The sequence below is a fragment of the Tupaia chinensis genome, unplaced genomic scaffold (assembly GCF_000334495.1).
Source record: "Tupaia chinensis unplaced genomic scaffold, TupChi_1.0 Scaffold000494_1, whole genome shotgun sequence".
Taxonomy (NCBI): Eukaryota; Metazoa; Chordata; class Mammalia; order Scandentia; family Tupaiidae; genus Tupaia; species Tupaia belangeri.
Window position 1 is genome coordinate 2590668 of NW_006160006.1, and position 13254 is coordinate 2603921.

Below are 13254 nucleotides of genomic sequence, written 5' to 3' on the forward strand. Positions count from 1 at the left end.
TGCCCCGGCCTCTCCCAGCCCCAGGCCTCACCCCTTCCCGGCCCGGCTGCGGGGGCAGTCGCACATCCTGTTGAGCCCGGGACCTGGGAGACGCCTTGGGAGGAAGAGGCCGGGATGGCGGGGCGGGGGGGGCCCCCTCCAGCCGCAGGCAGGTGGCTCGCTCTCTCCGCGCAGCCCGGCTGCAGCCCGGAGCTCCGCCTCCCTGCGAGCACCTTACCTGGGTTCACCCCGTGCCCTGAGCCCCCACAGGATGGCAGACGGAGGAAGCCCCTTCCTGGGCCGCCGGGACTTTGTCTACCCGTCCTCGACCCGAGGTAAGGACCCGGGCCTGCTGTTTCACCCCACGCACCCGCGCCAGGTCTGCTGCTGCCCAGGGTGACAGGGAGGTCACAGAGCCCCTTTGCCACTGCCGTCTGAAGCCCTGCGCCCCGGCTGAGGTAGTTCTTCTCCATAGACCCTAGTGCTGCGGAGCGAGGCGGCAGCCCGGCCAGGAAGGAGGAGAGGAAGGTAAGCGGTGTGTTCAGGGCCGGGTGCAGGGAGGGCCTGGCGGCTGCTGTGCTCCCTGGCTAAGCGCTGCTCTGTCCCCTCCCGCCAGAGGAAGGCTGCCCGCCTCAAGTTTGACTTCCAGGCACAGTCCCCCAAGTAAGTCCCTCTGCCCTCCCCTGCCCTGGGCAGTGTCTGCACCGAGGGAGGCTGGCCAGGGCTGCTGGCCCAGGGGTGCTGAGCAGGTCTGCGGGAAGGAGGCTCAGAGGGCCTCAGCCCGCCATGTGTGACATCGTGTGTGACATGGCCACTTGGCCTGCAGGGAGCTGACGCTGCAGAAGGGTGACATTGTCTACATCCACAAGGAGGTGGATAAGAACTGGCTGGAGGGCGAGCACCACGGCCGGCTGGGCATCTTCCCGGCAAACTATGTGGAGGTGAGCCCGAGGGAGCCCTCTGGCACGCCCGCCTCGGCAGGTACAGAGAACAGACGGGTTTCCCAAGGTGGGGACTGTCCGGCCGAGTCTCCCAAGTGTCCTGGGCCCCCATTCGAGAGGCCCAGAGCTCAGCCCAGGGGAAGACCAGAAGCAACAGTCCCATCAGCGTCCTGGGCGTTCACACTCAGCATCTGACCCTGGGAAGCCTTAACCCGAGCTGGCAGGAGTGCAACGTGTGTGCCAGCTTGCACGCACACTCATCGCCTTGCACAGGAGCGCTGCTTCCCTGTGCCTCTCGCTGTCTTCGGAGTGATCAGCCCCAGGGGTTGCTAAGTCTCAGTGACATTTATTAAGTAGATCCAGACTCTGAGCCTAGGCCCTGTCCCAGAGATAGGTTCTGGACTTTGTACATATAGGACTGTGGGTATCTTGATGTTTGTGTCCTTTTTTTAAAACTTTTTTTTTTTTTTTTGGAGAGGTTTTTGCTATAGGGTGCGTGCGCTTGCCAGAAAGACAGAGAGAGACAGAGAGACAGAAAGCGAGAAATCACCCCCCAGGGAGGATGGCCATGCCGCAATCCCTTCTCCTCCATGCTCCTCTTGGGATCTTGGGCACGCATGTATACTCACCCAGCATGAGTTTAAGTTGCTGGGTCTGGGATTCAAACCATGGTCGACTACATGGGAATCCAGCGACATAGCCATTACACCAACTGCTGGTCTCCTTTTCTTGAAACTCTTCTTTCTTTCTTTCATGACTGACAGAGACAGACTCCTGACAGTGTCTTGCCATGCCATGGTCCTTCCCCAGCTCTCCAAGCAGCTAGGATCACAGGCACCTGTAGTATACCGTGGCATGTTCATGGTGACCCGGAATCTGAACCCTGGGCCTTTCCCTGTGGCTCGAGTATTATGTAGCAGTGCCCACTGCCTGTGCCACTTGGATGGGCCAATATTTGTGTCTTTTAAGGAATGGTTATCTAATTTATTAGCATAAAGTTATTCATAATATTGGGACCAGCAGATGTACTCCCCCATGACTGACCACAGTTCAAGTCCCGAACCTGGTGGCTTGAAATTCATGCTCGACACTTGTGTGTGCGTGCCCGCCCAAGATCCTAGGAGGGGAATGGAGTAGAAGGGATTGCAACGTGGCCAACTCCCCGGGGTGTGATTTCTCACTTTCCCTCTCACTGTCTCCAACTCTCCCTCTCCAGTGAGCACATGTGCTCTAAGGCAAAAACCTCTTAAGAAAAAACATTGTTCATAGTATTTCTTCATTGTTCTTTTAATGTTAGTAAAATCTGTATTTTTCTCTTTCATTCCTGATAGAGGTGATTTGTGTCTTCTCTTGTTCTAAGTACTTACACATTTTCTTGATCTTTTCAAAGAACCAGCTTTTGATTTTCTTGATGTTTCTCTACTGCTTTTGTTTTCAATTTCATTGATTTTTGCTTATTTCTTATTTGTTTCTTTTTGCTTACTTTAGATTTAATTTGCTCTTTTTTTCTAGTTTTTTAGGAGAAAAGTTTAGATGACACTTTTTTCAACATAAACATTTAATGCTATAAATTTTACTCTGAATGCTGCCTTAGCTGCATCCCACAAATTTTCACTTATTTTTTTTTTAATTCTGCTCAAACCATTTTCTTGTTTCTTTTGTGATTTCCTGTTTGAATAATGAGCTGGGTTTTTAATTCAGGAAATTGACTTGATAGGCATCATTAGGCCTCCCCTGCCTGCAGAATAATCTCTGATCCCAAAATTTCACAAAGTGTATACAGTATATACTCTACTAGTTATTTATATCTTAGTGTGGACTACTTAGCTAATTTCTTGATTTTTATGTGCAGGGTGAAGCAAAGAGAGCTTGGGGATACTGGGTACTTGGTAGGGTAGAAGGGAAGGAAGAACCAGGTTGCTTGAGCTATGGGACATTTGGTTCTCAGCAGTAGTGAAAGGCTAAATTCAGTTGGGAAGCGGGTCATCAGGTAATCTTGCTATTTGGAACACTTCTGTTCTTTTGGACCAACTTGTAGTAATTGGACTGTCTTCCATCTTTGCACGTGCCATTCCCTACTCCAGTACCCTACTCCACAGACATACTGAAAGTCTTCCTCCAGGAAACCTTCTTAGACTGCACTGCACCCCTCCCCCTTTGCCTGTGCTCCCCCTCGGTCACCCACCCACTGTCCACTGTTCGGTGCCTAAGTCTTCTCTCTGCCCAGGGTCAGGTCTTATCCATACCACCTTCTCTGTCGGTCCCCCTCCCAGGTGCTGCACCCGGGTCTGTGCCCAGTTGATGGCCAGGCGACACCTTTCTCATGACCCTTCCTCCTGCAGGTGCTGCCGGCAGACGAGGTGCCCAAGCCCATTAAACCCCCGACCTACCAGGTGGTGGAGTATGGAGAAGCCGTGGCCCAGTACACCTTTAAGGGGGACCTGGAGGTGGAGCTGTCCTTCCGCAAGGTGGGGCCTGGCGAGGGGAGCTGGGGCAAACATGTACAGTCCGCGTGGCTCCAGAAAGACAGGTGCACCCAGCTGCATCCGGTGTTCCCAGTTTGTCTTTCCACCTCTTTGAATAGGTCCCCTCGATTTAGTCTGGTTTAAAGGTTTGTTAGAAACTCGGGGAGGTTTTTGTTTATTTGTTTTATTCTTAGCTGCCAGCTGGTAGGCTCCAAGGATTGAAATCAGTTTTTAAAGTTAATTTATTTCTAAGTCATGATAGAGTGCAGGTGTGTGCATGTGAGCGCACGCAAGAGAGGTGGAGAGTCCCATCTCAGTGTCTGGTCGTGCCACGTCCCCTCCCTCTAGACCTTTAGCCTGTTGGATCCCGGGCATTTGCACTGGGCCTGGAGAGTCTCAGACTGACCCGGCCAGGAATTTGAACTGTGGTCGCTATGTGGGATATAGCATCTCTGTTTTGTTTTGTTTTTAGATAGATTTTTGCTATAGGGCGTGTGTGTTCATTGAAGAGACAGAGAGACAGAAAGCGACCCCATGCCACAATCCCTTCTCTCCCATTCTCCTCTCGGGATCTTGGGCATGCATGCACATGCAGACTTTAAGCTGCTGGGTCTGGGACTTGAACCACGGTCAACTACATGCAAGTCCAGCGATATAATCATTCTGCCATCTACTGGTCCCAAGGGATCGAGCATCTCTTGAGGAGTCCATTGCTGTTGTGCCATGGAGCTGGTCCCAATCCAGCATGTTAAAGGGATGGATAGAGGGGACCAGCAGTGGTGTGGCGGTTGGGACAGCCGGACTGCCACATGGCTGACCACAGTTTGAGTCACGGACCTGGCAGCTTGCTTTCTCACTTTCCTTATCTCTCTATGTCTCTCTCGGATCATCTTCAAAAAAATAAAAGTAAAAGAATGACAATGACTAAAATTAAGTTAAAAATGGATAGATACATTCTCTTGCAGGGCCAGCTCCATGGCCTGCTGGTTAAGGGAGCTGGACCCCACAGGGCTGCCTGTGGTTGAATGCTGGCCTGCTGACTTTGCAAACACGTCCAGCAACGAGCATGCGTGCTCCAAATCCTGACAGGATGGAGCAATGGAGGAGAAGGGATGGTGGCATGACCGTGCTCCACTGGGGAACACTTTCTCCTTCTCCCTCTCTCTCTCCGTCTTTGTCGGGCAAGTGGATGCGCCCTCTGGCAGAACAAGAAAGAAAAACGGGAAGGGAAACATTTGCATACGTTGCGTGTGGAAAGGGTCCCCTGTGGAACGCTAGGCGTTGTATATTTGTGTGGACTGTCATTAAAACTTATTTTTTACTGCTGACTGTGATGGAAGTTTGGCAGTGCCACCCTAGAAAGCAGGGAACTGGTGTTCCATGGCCTGATTCTTGGGGCAGAGGCTTTGAACTGCCCCCCGCCCCCAGCCCCCTGTGAGAGCTGGCCCCAGAGATGGGAAGAAGGCAACTGGATGGGGAACACAGGGGGCAGGGAGGGAGATGCTTGAAACTGCCCTCCCTGGGGCAGCCCCCAGGTGGCCTGTGGGATGCATGCCTGGGGGTGCCCACCTGCCCTGGCGCTGGCCATGCTGCAGTTGAGCAGGGCCTCGCATGCAGGCCGGGTGGGCCCATCCAGCACTTCTCACGGGTCTGCCATTGGTCTCACTTGCCCCTCACAGTGATGGTGTGGTTGCCCCCTTAACATGCGAGGAGCCAAGGCTCCGAGAGGCAGAGCAGCCTGCCCAAGGCCACACAGCTCAGCCTAGGCCGAACCAGGCAGCCACCGGCTTCCCCATGGGTGGGAGAGTGCTGTGAACCCCAGGTCGGGTGTGCATGCCAGGTGGGCTTCCCAAAGAGGCAGGACGAGACCCATACCCGGGCCATGTGCTTAGACTTCTGGTTGCTGGCAGCCTGCTCTGGCTCCCACCTCTGCCACTTTCTAGCTGTGTGGCCGTGGGCAACCTGCTGCCCCTGAGCTGGTTTCGCATGTGGAAGGTGTGAGCTGGACCAGGCCAGCCCAGGTGAGGGCGCTGCACCTGGAGGCCCTGCACACCCACCTTCCTCCCCGCAGGGTGAGCGCATCTGCCTGACCCGCAAGGTGAATGAGAACTGGTACGAGGGGCGCATCTCAGGCACCGGGCGCCAGGGCATCTTCCCTGCCAGCTACGTGCAGGTGTGCCGTGAGCCCCGGCTTCGGGTCTGCGACGACAGCCCCCAGCTCCCTGCGTCTCCCCGCTTGACCGCGGCTGCCCGTCTGGTCCGTCACCCCAGCTCCCCATCGGCACCACTCAGCTCAGCAGACCCCGCCAACTGGGGGGGCCGGACCCCCCCCCGCCGCACTGGCCTCTCCTTCCCCACACAGGAGCCCAGACCCCAGACACAGGTGAGTGGCCTATCTCGGGTGGAAGCAGCGCCCCCGTCCTGGGACTGCCCACACTTGGGACCCCTTCCTGGACAGCCCAGGCCAGAGCAGGGTCAGTTGGGCAGAACCTGGCATTGTTGCTCCACCTGGCCTTGGGGACCCCAACTTCCTCACATTGTCCCAGGGAGGAGTGGCACAGCCAGCCTCAGGGTGGGACCCTAAAGCCAGCCCTGGCCTCCTGACCCCCGGTGCCAACTGTTACGATTTGCATCTGCCTCTGGGCGGGAAGTGCTGGCAGCCGGGCCACCTGTGTGTGACTTGGGGCAGGGACCCAGGCCCCCTCTGCACAGTGGGGATGATGACTCCGCTGCAGAGCAGAACCGAGTAGCTGGGAGCTTGAAGCATATCGTAGCCAATGTCCAAAGAAGTGGCCGCCATCCTTCATGTGGGCTCACCCGCGAGCCACGCCTGCGGCTGTGGCCTCCCGCTCACTTGGCAGGCCCCTGTGAGCCTTCCCCAGGCATCCCCCTGTCCGCACTGGCATTGGAAACGCAGCACCTTGCCCGCCTGGGCCCCAGTTCCCAGCATTGCATAGTGTGAGAGTCAAGCAGGCCCCTGCACCTTGGGGACTTGAGGCTGAGGGGAGCCTGTGCACGAGGCTGTGCCAACCCTCCTCCTGTGCACCCCCAGGGCCTCAGTACCCCTGGGCCAGCTCTGTCCCACCCTCGAGGCCCCAGTCATTCCCCGGACCTGGGAGCCTCCTCCCCCCACACTGCTCAGATCCACTGGACCCCGTGAGTACTGCTGGAGCGTGCTGGGGCAGGGGTGGGTTGCTGCAGGCTGGGCTGAGCACTGGGACCCCTGTCTGCCTCCCTCAGGAAGCTTCTGCTGTTAGGCTTGGACTTGCAGAGCCTCCGGGTAGGGTGGGGAGAGGCACTGCCCTGGTGTTCCTGTCCCCTCCATGCCACGCCACTGCAGGGCCTGAAAGCCAGCCTCCCACACCTGGCTGCAGCTCCCCAGGGGGTGTCCAGCCTCAGGAGGCTGCTGTGTATCTAAATGATGCGTGAGAACTGGGAGCCCCAGCTGCTCAGCTGCTCAGAGGAGCAGCCAGGCAGAGCATGGAGGCCAAGCTGCCTGGCTGCCCCATGCCTGGGCCCGGGCTTGAGGGGTAGGCAGGGGCCTGGGGAAGCTCAGGGTGTGGCCCTTGGTGGCTTGGGCAGTGGCAAGTCCCAGCAATTGCAGGTACCGGGCGATGTACCAGTACCGGCCCCAGAACGAGGATGAGCTGGAGCTGCAGGAGGGGGACCGGGTGGACGTCGTGCAGCAGTGTGATGACGGCTGGTTCGTGGGTAGGTGGCCCAGGCCAGGGGCAGGCCAGGGGGGGGCGGCCCGGGCCTGGGGATTTCGGAGGACTGCTGCTCTCCAGAGTTTCAGCAAGATTCATGGCCTGACCACCTGTGCAGTGCCCATCTCAGCAGCCGGGAAGACCTGGCACAGGGCCCCACCCGCACTGCCTGCTGCCTGCCTTTGTGCCCCAGAGAGGGGCGAGGCCCAGGTCACTGGTGGGGTCCCTGTGGCTGGGGCAGGTGCCCATCTCCATGCCCGTGCTCTTCCCAGCACACATTCTGCCTGGAACTGTCCAGGGCAGCTCCAGGGGAAGGGGCCAGCTCTCCCCTCTGCGTGTGTGTGTGCAGAGAGCAGGGAGTGGAGGGAAGCTCTGGCCCATAGGCTGGCTGGGGCAGCTCCAGGGGAAGGGGCTCACCTCTGGTGGTGTGTGTGTGCAGAGAGCAGGGAGTGGAGGGAAGCTCTGGCCCATAGGCTGGCTGGGGCAGCTCCAGGGGAAGGGGGCAGCTCTCACCTCTGCGTGTGTGTGTGCAGAGAGCAGGAAGTGGAGGGAAGCTCTGGCTCATAGGTTGGCTGGGGCAGCTCCCGGGGAAGGGGCCAGCTCTCCCCTCTGCGTGTGTGTGTGCAGAGAGCAGGAAGTGGAGGGAAGCTCTGGCCCATAGGCTGGCTGGGGCAGCTCCAGGGCACACCAGCACAGGAAGCTGCAGGGGCCTTGGCTTGGTCCAGGGCAGCTGCCCACCAGTCCACACGGCCTGTTTCCAGGGTGGCCAGATCCCGTCCTCGGCTTCAGAGGGTGGGCTGTTCTGGAGAGAAGTGCATGGCTGGGAGCCCCCCTCCCTGCCCAGTAGGGGTGGCCAGGGGCAGTCCCTTGACCCGGCAGTTTCTAACAAACTGGAGGTGACCAAGTGACCAAACACACCTGCCTCTGGGGGTGGGCTGTGCCCCTCACACCCTTGCCTTTGTGCTTACAAGTACTACTAAAGGGTTGCAGATCCATAAAGCAAGAGGATCGGGGCTGGCTCCGTGAGCAGTGTTGTGCACTGCGCAAGGGAAACAGGGGCACATAGTAATGTGGTTCAGATCCCCGCCCAGTCTGAAGCGCACGTGCCGCGCACGAGCCAGTGCTCGATCTCAACGACTGGGGGTTTGGAGGAAGGGAATCCTGGGAGACCAGACTGTGGAGGTGCTCATCTCTCACACACACGCAGACACACACACTCTCATGAGTAAAGAAAATATTTTGAAAATAGCGAAGGACATGGCTGACCACCGTTTGAGTCCTGGACCCGGTGGCTTGAAAATCACAACAAATAAATAAGTGAATAAGTGTTAGAAAATGAGTGAAGAAGGAAAAGCACTGTGGTCCCTGCCGTGAGTGCGCTCACCTGCACCCCAGCCCCCAGCCCTGCGGGGCTGTCCAGCTCAATGGACTCAGAATCAGAACCGGTTCTTCCATCGCCTGGCACATCCCAGGAACCCCCAACTGGTTATCATTTTGGACAGCGCAGGCCAGGAAGGCTTCCTGGAGGAAGTGGGGAGTAGGCCTGGAAGGGCAGGGAAGGCCTCTGGGAGGAGAGCGTGAGCGAGGGCTGGGGCAGTGAGTGGCTGCTCCTGAGGAAGATGGTGCCAGCCTGGGCGGGGGCATGGCACGGCCTGGAGCGTTCTTTCCCCACCCACGGCCAGGTCTCAGGTCTCGCTTTCCTTGCACACTCCTGTGCTCTGACAGTCCCCTCCTCCACCCGACTTGGGTTCCTCGGGCTGCGGCTCACCTGGGCCAGACCTAGTCCGAGCCTGGCCCCAGGCAGCCAAGTGCCCTGGGGCATTCCTCAGCCTTCTCTTAGGTCGAATCGACCCATTTCCAAACAGGGGCCCATCCTAGACCAGTGAAGTTCCTTGTGTCCTCCTTCTCGTGTTCTGGAGCGGGGTGCAGTGACTGCCTGACCCTGATCATGGAAGTTAGACGCAGCACTGTCCACCCTAGCCTATGCCACTAGGGGGCGAAAGTGAGCAGCTCTGGGCGCTGCCAGCAGGGGAGGCCGTGCCCACACTCCTGTGTTCCCCTGCAGCGTGGGGAACAGTTCTTCCTGCCTTTTTCAGGTGTCTCCCGGAGGACCCAGAAATTTGGGACATTCCCTGGAAATTACGTGGCCCCGGTGTGAGTGGTCTCCATGAACTCAGAGCCTGCCAGGATGGGGTGGAGAGCAGCACTTACAGGAGGGGGAGAGGACCTCCCCACGCACATCCTCCTCCCCCAGGACCTGAGCTCCCGGCATCTCCTGCGACCCCAGCAGGCTTTCCCCCGGGAGCCCCTCGGAGCCCCCTGGACTGATTCCCACCACAGCTCCCGGGCGTTTCTGGAACAGCCCTTTCATTGCCTCCCACCCCCTCCCCCAAATACAGAGGTCTGCTTTGAAGTGGAGACTGCAGCGGGCCTTATTGAGACCAGAGCCCCAGCCCCCCCAAACTCCCCCGCCTCCCTACCTCGCATTTAGCTCCACCCCCCCCCCATGGGGCTCCTCTAACAAGGACCAGCTTTCCTAACTGAACAAAGACCAAAGTCACCTCCACCTGGAGGGCTTCCTCCCTGCTCATTGCAGCTCGCCCTGACCTCTGCTTTCTTGCTCCCATGTGGGCCTAGGAGTGACAAGGGGGCAGACACGGTGCCTTCTTAGCCTTCGAGCCTAGCAGGGGTCTTGCCTCAAGGGCTCCCTTCCCTGGCCCCCCAGGCCTGAGCTCTGCACACACCGTCCAGCTGCCGTTCCGCGGTCTCCAGCCTCCCTCAGCCTGGTCTAGTGTCTGACAGTGGCTACCCTCCTGCCTCCCGGCCCCGCTAGCTAGTCCACACTCCCCTGGGAGGGAATGTATAATAAATCTGGTGCCAGGGGCCTTGTCTGCGAGTCCTTTCCTCGGTGGGAGCGGCCTCCGCTCAGGACTGGAGCTTGTGCAGTGGGCCGCGCTCTGGCGAGCTGGGTGTGTGGGCCTGGGGCGTGCAGGGGGCTGGCGAGCTCTGTGGTCTAAGACCTTGGCCCTTGGTGCCCAGGGGAGTTGGGCGGTGCCTGGCCTGCAGTGCTGCGGGAATGTCCGGCGGGGACCAGAGCAGGCCGGACGGCGAAGCTGGAGCGGAGCGTGACCTGGACCAGAAGGTTGCTGGACCGGGTACTATTTCTGACTGTCAGGCTGCTGTGGTCTTCCTTCTGTGGGCTCCGTTTCCACAGCAAAGCTCTCCCGTGTTTGTTTACTTTCTTCTCTTTGGGCTCATTTTTGAGCAGTCGGTTGGGGCAGCTGGGAGGGAGGGTGGGCCACAGCAGGCCACAGCAAGTCTGCTTGCCCAGGGCATTATGGCCCTGTGTGCCCGTCGGTGCAGCAGTGGGCTGCCAGGACTTGGCTGCTCAGCCGTCCCACCTTTCCATGGTGGCCACAGAACCGAGCCAGCGTGGGCACTGCCCGGAAGCCACGTGGCTGACTGCGGTTCTGATTCCAGGCTGGCCTGAAAACACCCAACGCTGTGCATGTGTGCCCAAGGTCCTGATAGGCCAGCGGGCCCGAGAAAGGGGTCCCGGCACAGTTGTCTCCTGGCAAGAGTGCTTCTCTCTCTCTCTCTGTCTCGCCAGTGCACCTGCAAATGGTCTCTATCATGAATTGAAAAAGAAAGAAAGAACACCTTTAAAACCTTTTTAAAAATACATGCTGAAGTTGGCACACCTGACGGCGTGAATTCTGCTGCATTCCCAGCAATCTTCGTCAGAGACCCAGGAGTGGGGAGGTTGGGCAAGAGGTCAGGGACTTCCTGGGTGGACCAGGGTGGGGCTGCTGTTCTGTCCTTCCTGGCAATCCTGTGTTCAGGCCTGTCACCTCAGGTGCCTCCACCCTGTATAGGTGGAACGAGGTGGTGGCTGCTGTGAAGGGTGGTGGTGCCTCGTTCTGTGAGGACGCAGAGCAGTGACCTGGCCCGGGCTGGCCTCTTGGGCCTGGGAGTGGCCTGGGCACCTGCCATGGCTGAAGAGCAGCAGGAAGAACGAGACCTACGTGCCCTCCCGCACCCATTCCACCTGCCGTCCTCCCCGGGTTGGTTCTGAGTTGGCGTGTGCGGCCGCCCCGGGATCGGAGGCCTGTATGTGAGCCCCAGCCCAGCTCCTTGCAGTTCCCTAATGCCCCCGTAAAAGCTGTCAGGGTTGAGACTTCCCCTCCCTAGAGCAGAAACCAGGCCCACACCCTCTCCTTGATGGGCCCTGGAACCTCTCATGCAAGCAAACCCTCCTCCCGCTGCATGCCACCAGCTCGCTGTAAGAGGACCACTTCTGTGCCCTGACCGGCATGGGGCTGCGAGGGAGGGCCGGAGAGGCTGGCCTGGTGCTTTGCTTCCCCAGGGCCGCGGGTCCCTTAGTGCAGGACAGTGTTCTCTTCCATGATCGTCCAGGATTTTGGGCACACGTGCACACACACCCAGTGTGAGTTTGAAGCCACTAGGTCTGGGACTCCATCCATAGTCGACTCGGTGGGAGTCCAGCGACGTAAGTGTTACGCCATCTGCCAGTCCTGGGTGTTTTCCATTCCCTGTACCGTTCCCAGAACCCAGTCCAGTGCCTGGCACACACACACGGGCACTCAATAAATATTTCTTCATATTCGTTGAACGAAGTCTGTTTTTTTCAAGTTTCTTTCGTGAAAGAGAGAGGCAGAGAGACAGGTCCCCTCGGCAGGGGCTTCACGTCGCGCTCCAACCCTGGTCAGCCAGCGCGGGTCATGGGCACACATGTGCTCAGCGTGCCCACGGAGGTACGAGACAGGGACTCGGGACCATTCCCAGCTGGGGCCAGCGCAGTAGCACCGTGCACTGCCTGACCCAGATGGCTCTTGTTCGAGTGACAGAGGCTGAGCCGAATCGAATGAGTGAACTTCTTTCCTCCTCACCTCTTTGTGGGGGACTCTGTCACACCTCATGACAATCCTCCCTGCAGGTGAGCTGTACAGTGCCCTCACAGACACCTGGGGAAACCAAGGCCTGGAGGGGCTGAGGAACTTGCCGTAGAGGCAGGCACGGCATTCGGCTAGGTCTTCGGGCCCCCAAGGCTATGTGCCCTACCTGCGGTTGGCCACTCCCTCAAGGAACGTCCAGTCTAGGTGGGGAGGTTGAACAGGTGCAACGGCCCAGGTGGCCATCCCAGGAGGCCCGGGATTAGTCAGTGACAGAGTGGTTTGCACACCCCTGACAGGCTGCACGAGGCAGGGCCAGGGAAGCATCCCGCAGGGGGAGGCTGGCCCCTGAGTACAGGGAAAAGGAGAGGTGGGGCTCAGCGCGAGGAGGGGTGGAGAGGACACTCTTCACAGTGCGCTGGGAGAGGGTGACTCACACCTGGGGCAGACAAGGTGCAGCTGTACCCACAGGTGCGCTCGGCTGAAAACAGGCCAGCCTGGCTGCTAGAGTGTGAGCTCTTGATAAACAGGAGCTGCGGCCCAGCTCTGGGGCGCTGAGGTCCCCGGGGCCAGGGTTGCCAGGTAGGGCTCTGGGGGACCACTGGCCAGGTGGTTCTTCCTGAGCTGGTGCCCGGGGCCCTCCTACCCGTCCTGTCCTGATCCTTGGGGACTAGGGCGGCTGGGGGGCAGTAGGTGAGGGGGTACTGAGAGAGCAGGAAGCGGGTTAGGGGGCCCACCCAAGGCCAGCAGAGAGGGGGAGGGGAGGGGAGGGGAGGGCAGCAGCCAGGAGGGTGCTGATGGCCCCCAGAGGACACTCTTCACCTCCTCGGGCCCTGGGGGAGCCTCAGCCAGTTCTGGGTGCAGAGGACCAACCTCCTGGGCCATGCTGCTGTGGGCCTGCAGGAAGGGGTTGAGGAGGGTGGGGGGCGGCCTCATCTGGGATACGTGGGTGTCGCACACATCTGTGTCAGCCTGAGTCTGGAGTGGGCGGAGGAGCCAGGCAGACCGCAGACAGACCAAGCCAGCCCCGCTGCCTGGATGTGGGGGGTCCAGGGCCTCTTTGAAGGAGGTGCTGTAGCAGCTTCAGCGGTCTGCATGGGGGTCTGGGGCCTGTCACTGGGGCAGGGGCGGTGGAGAAGATGCGGCACTCCCGCAGGACAACCGCAGGGAACTCCAGGGAGATTCTGACCCCACCGCCCCCCGCCGACCCCCTGCCAGGGCGCGGGCCAGGTGGCAGCGTCCGGCCTTG

The 13254-nt window shown here is 59.2% G+C and overlaps 1 protein-coding gene across 1 annotated transcript in view; it reads left to right on the forward strand.

Annotated features, from left to right (window-relative positions):
• The window catches only part of SORBS3 (sorbin and SH3 domain containing 3), a 30912-nt gene extending 20936 nt beyond the window's left edge, over window positions 1-9976 (forward strand). The window contains exons 13-21 of the mRNA XM_014590877.2: window positions 149-314; window positions 455-507; window positions 596-642; window positions 806-920; window positions 3263-3388; window positions 5457-5768; window positions 6438-6541; window positions 6990-7096; window positions 9189-9976. Coding sequence (XP_014446363.1) covers window positions 149-314; window positions 455-507; window positions 596-642; window positions 806-920; window positions 3263-3388; window positions 5457-5768; window positions 6438-6541; window positions 6990-7096; window positions 9189-9250 — 1092 coding nt within the window. The 3' untranslated portion in view covers window positions 9251-9976. The remainder of the gene's footprint in view (window positions 1-148; window positions 315-454; window positions 508-595; window positions 643-805; window positions 921-3262; window positions 3389-5456; window positions 5769-6437; window positions 6542-6989; window positions 7097-9188) is intronic.
• The last annotated feature ends 3278 nt before the right edge of the window (window positions 9977-13254 follow it).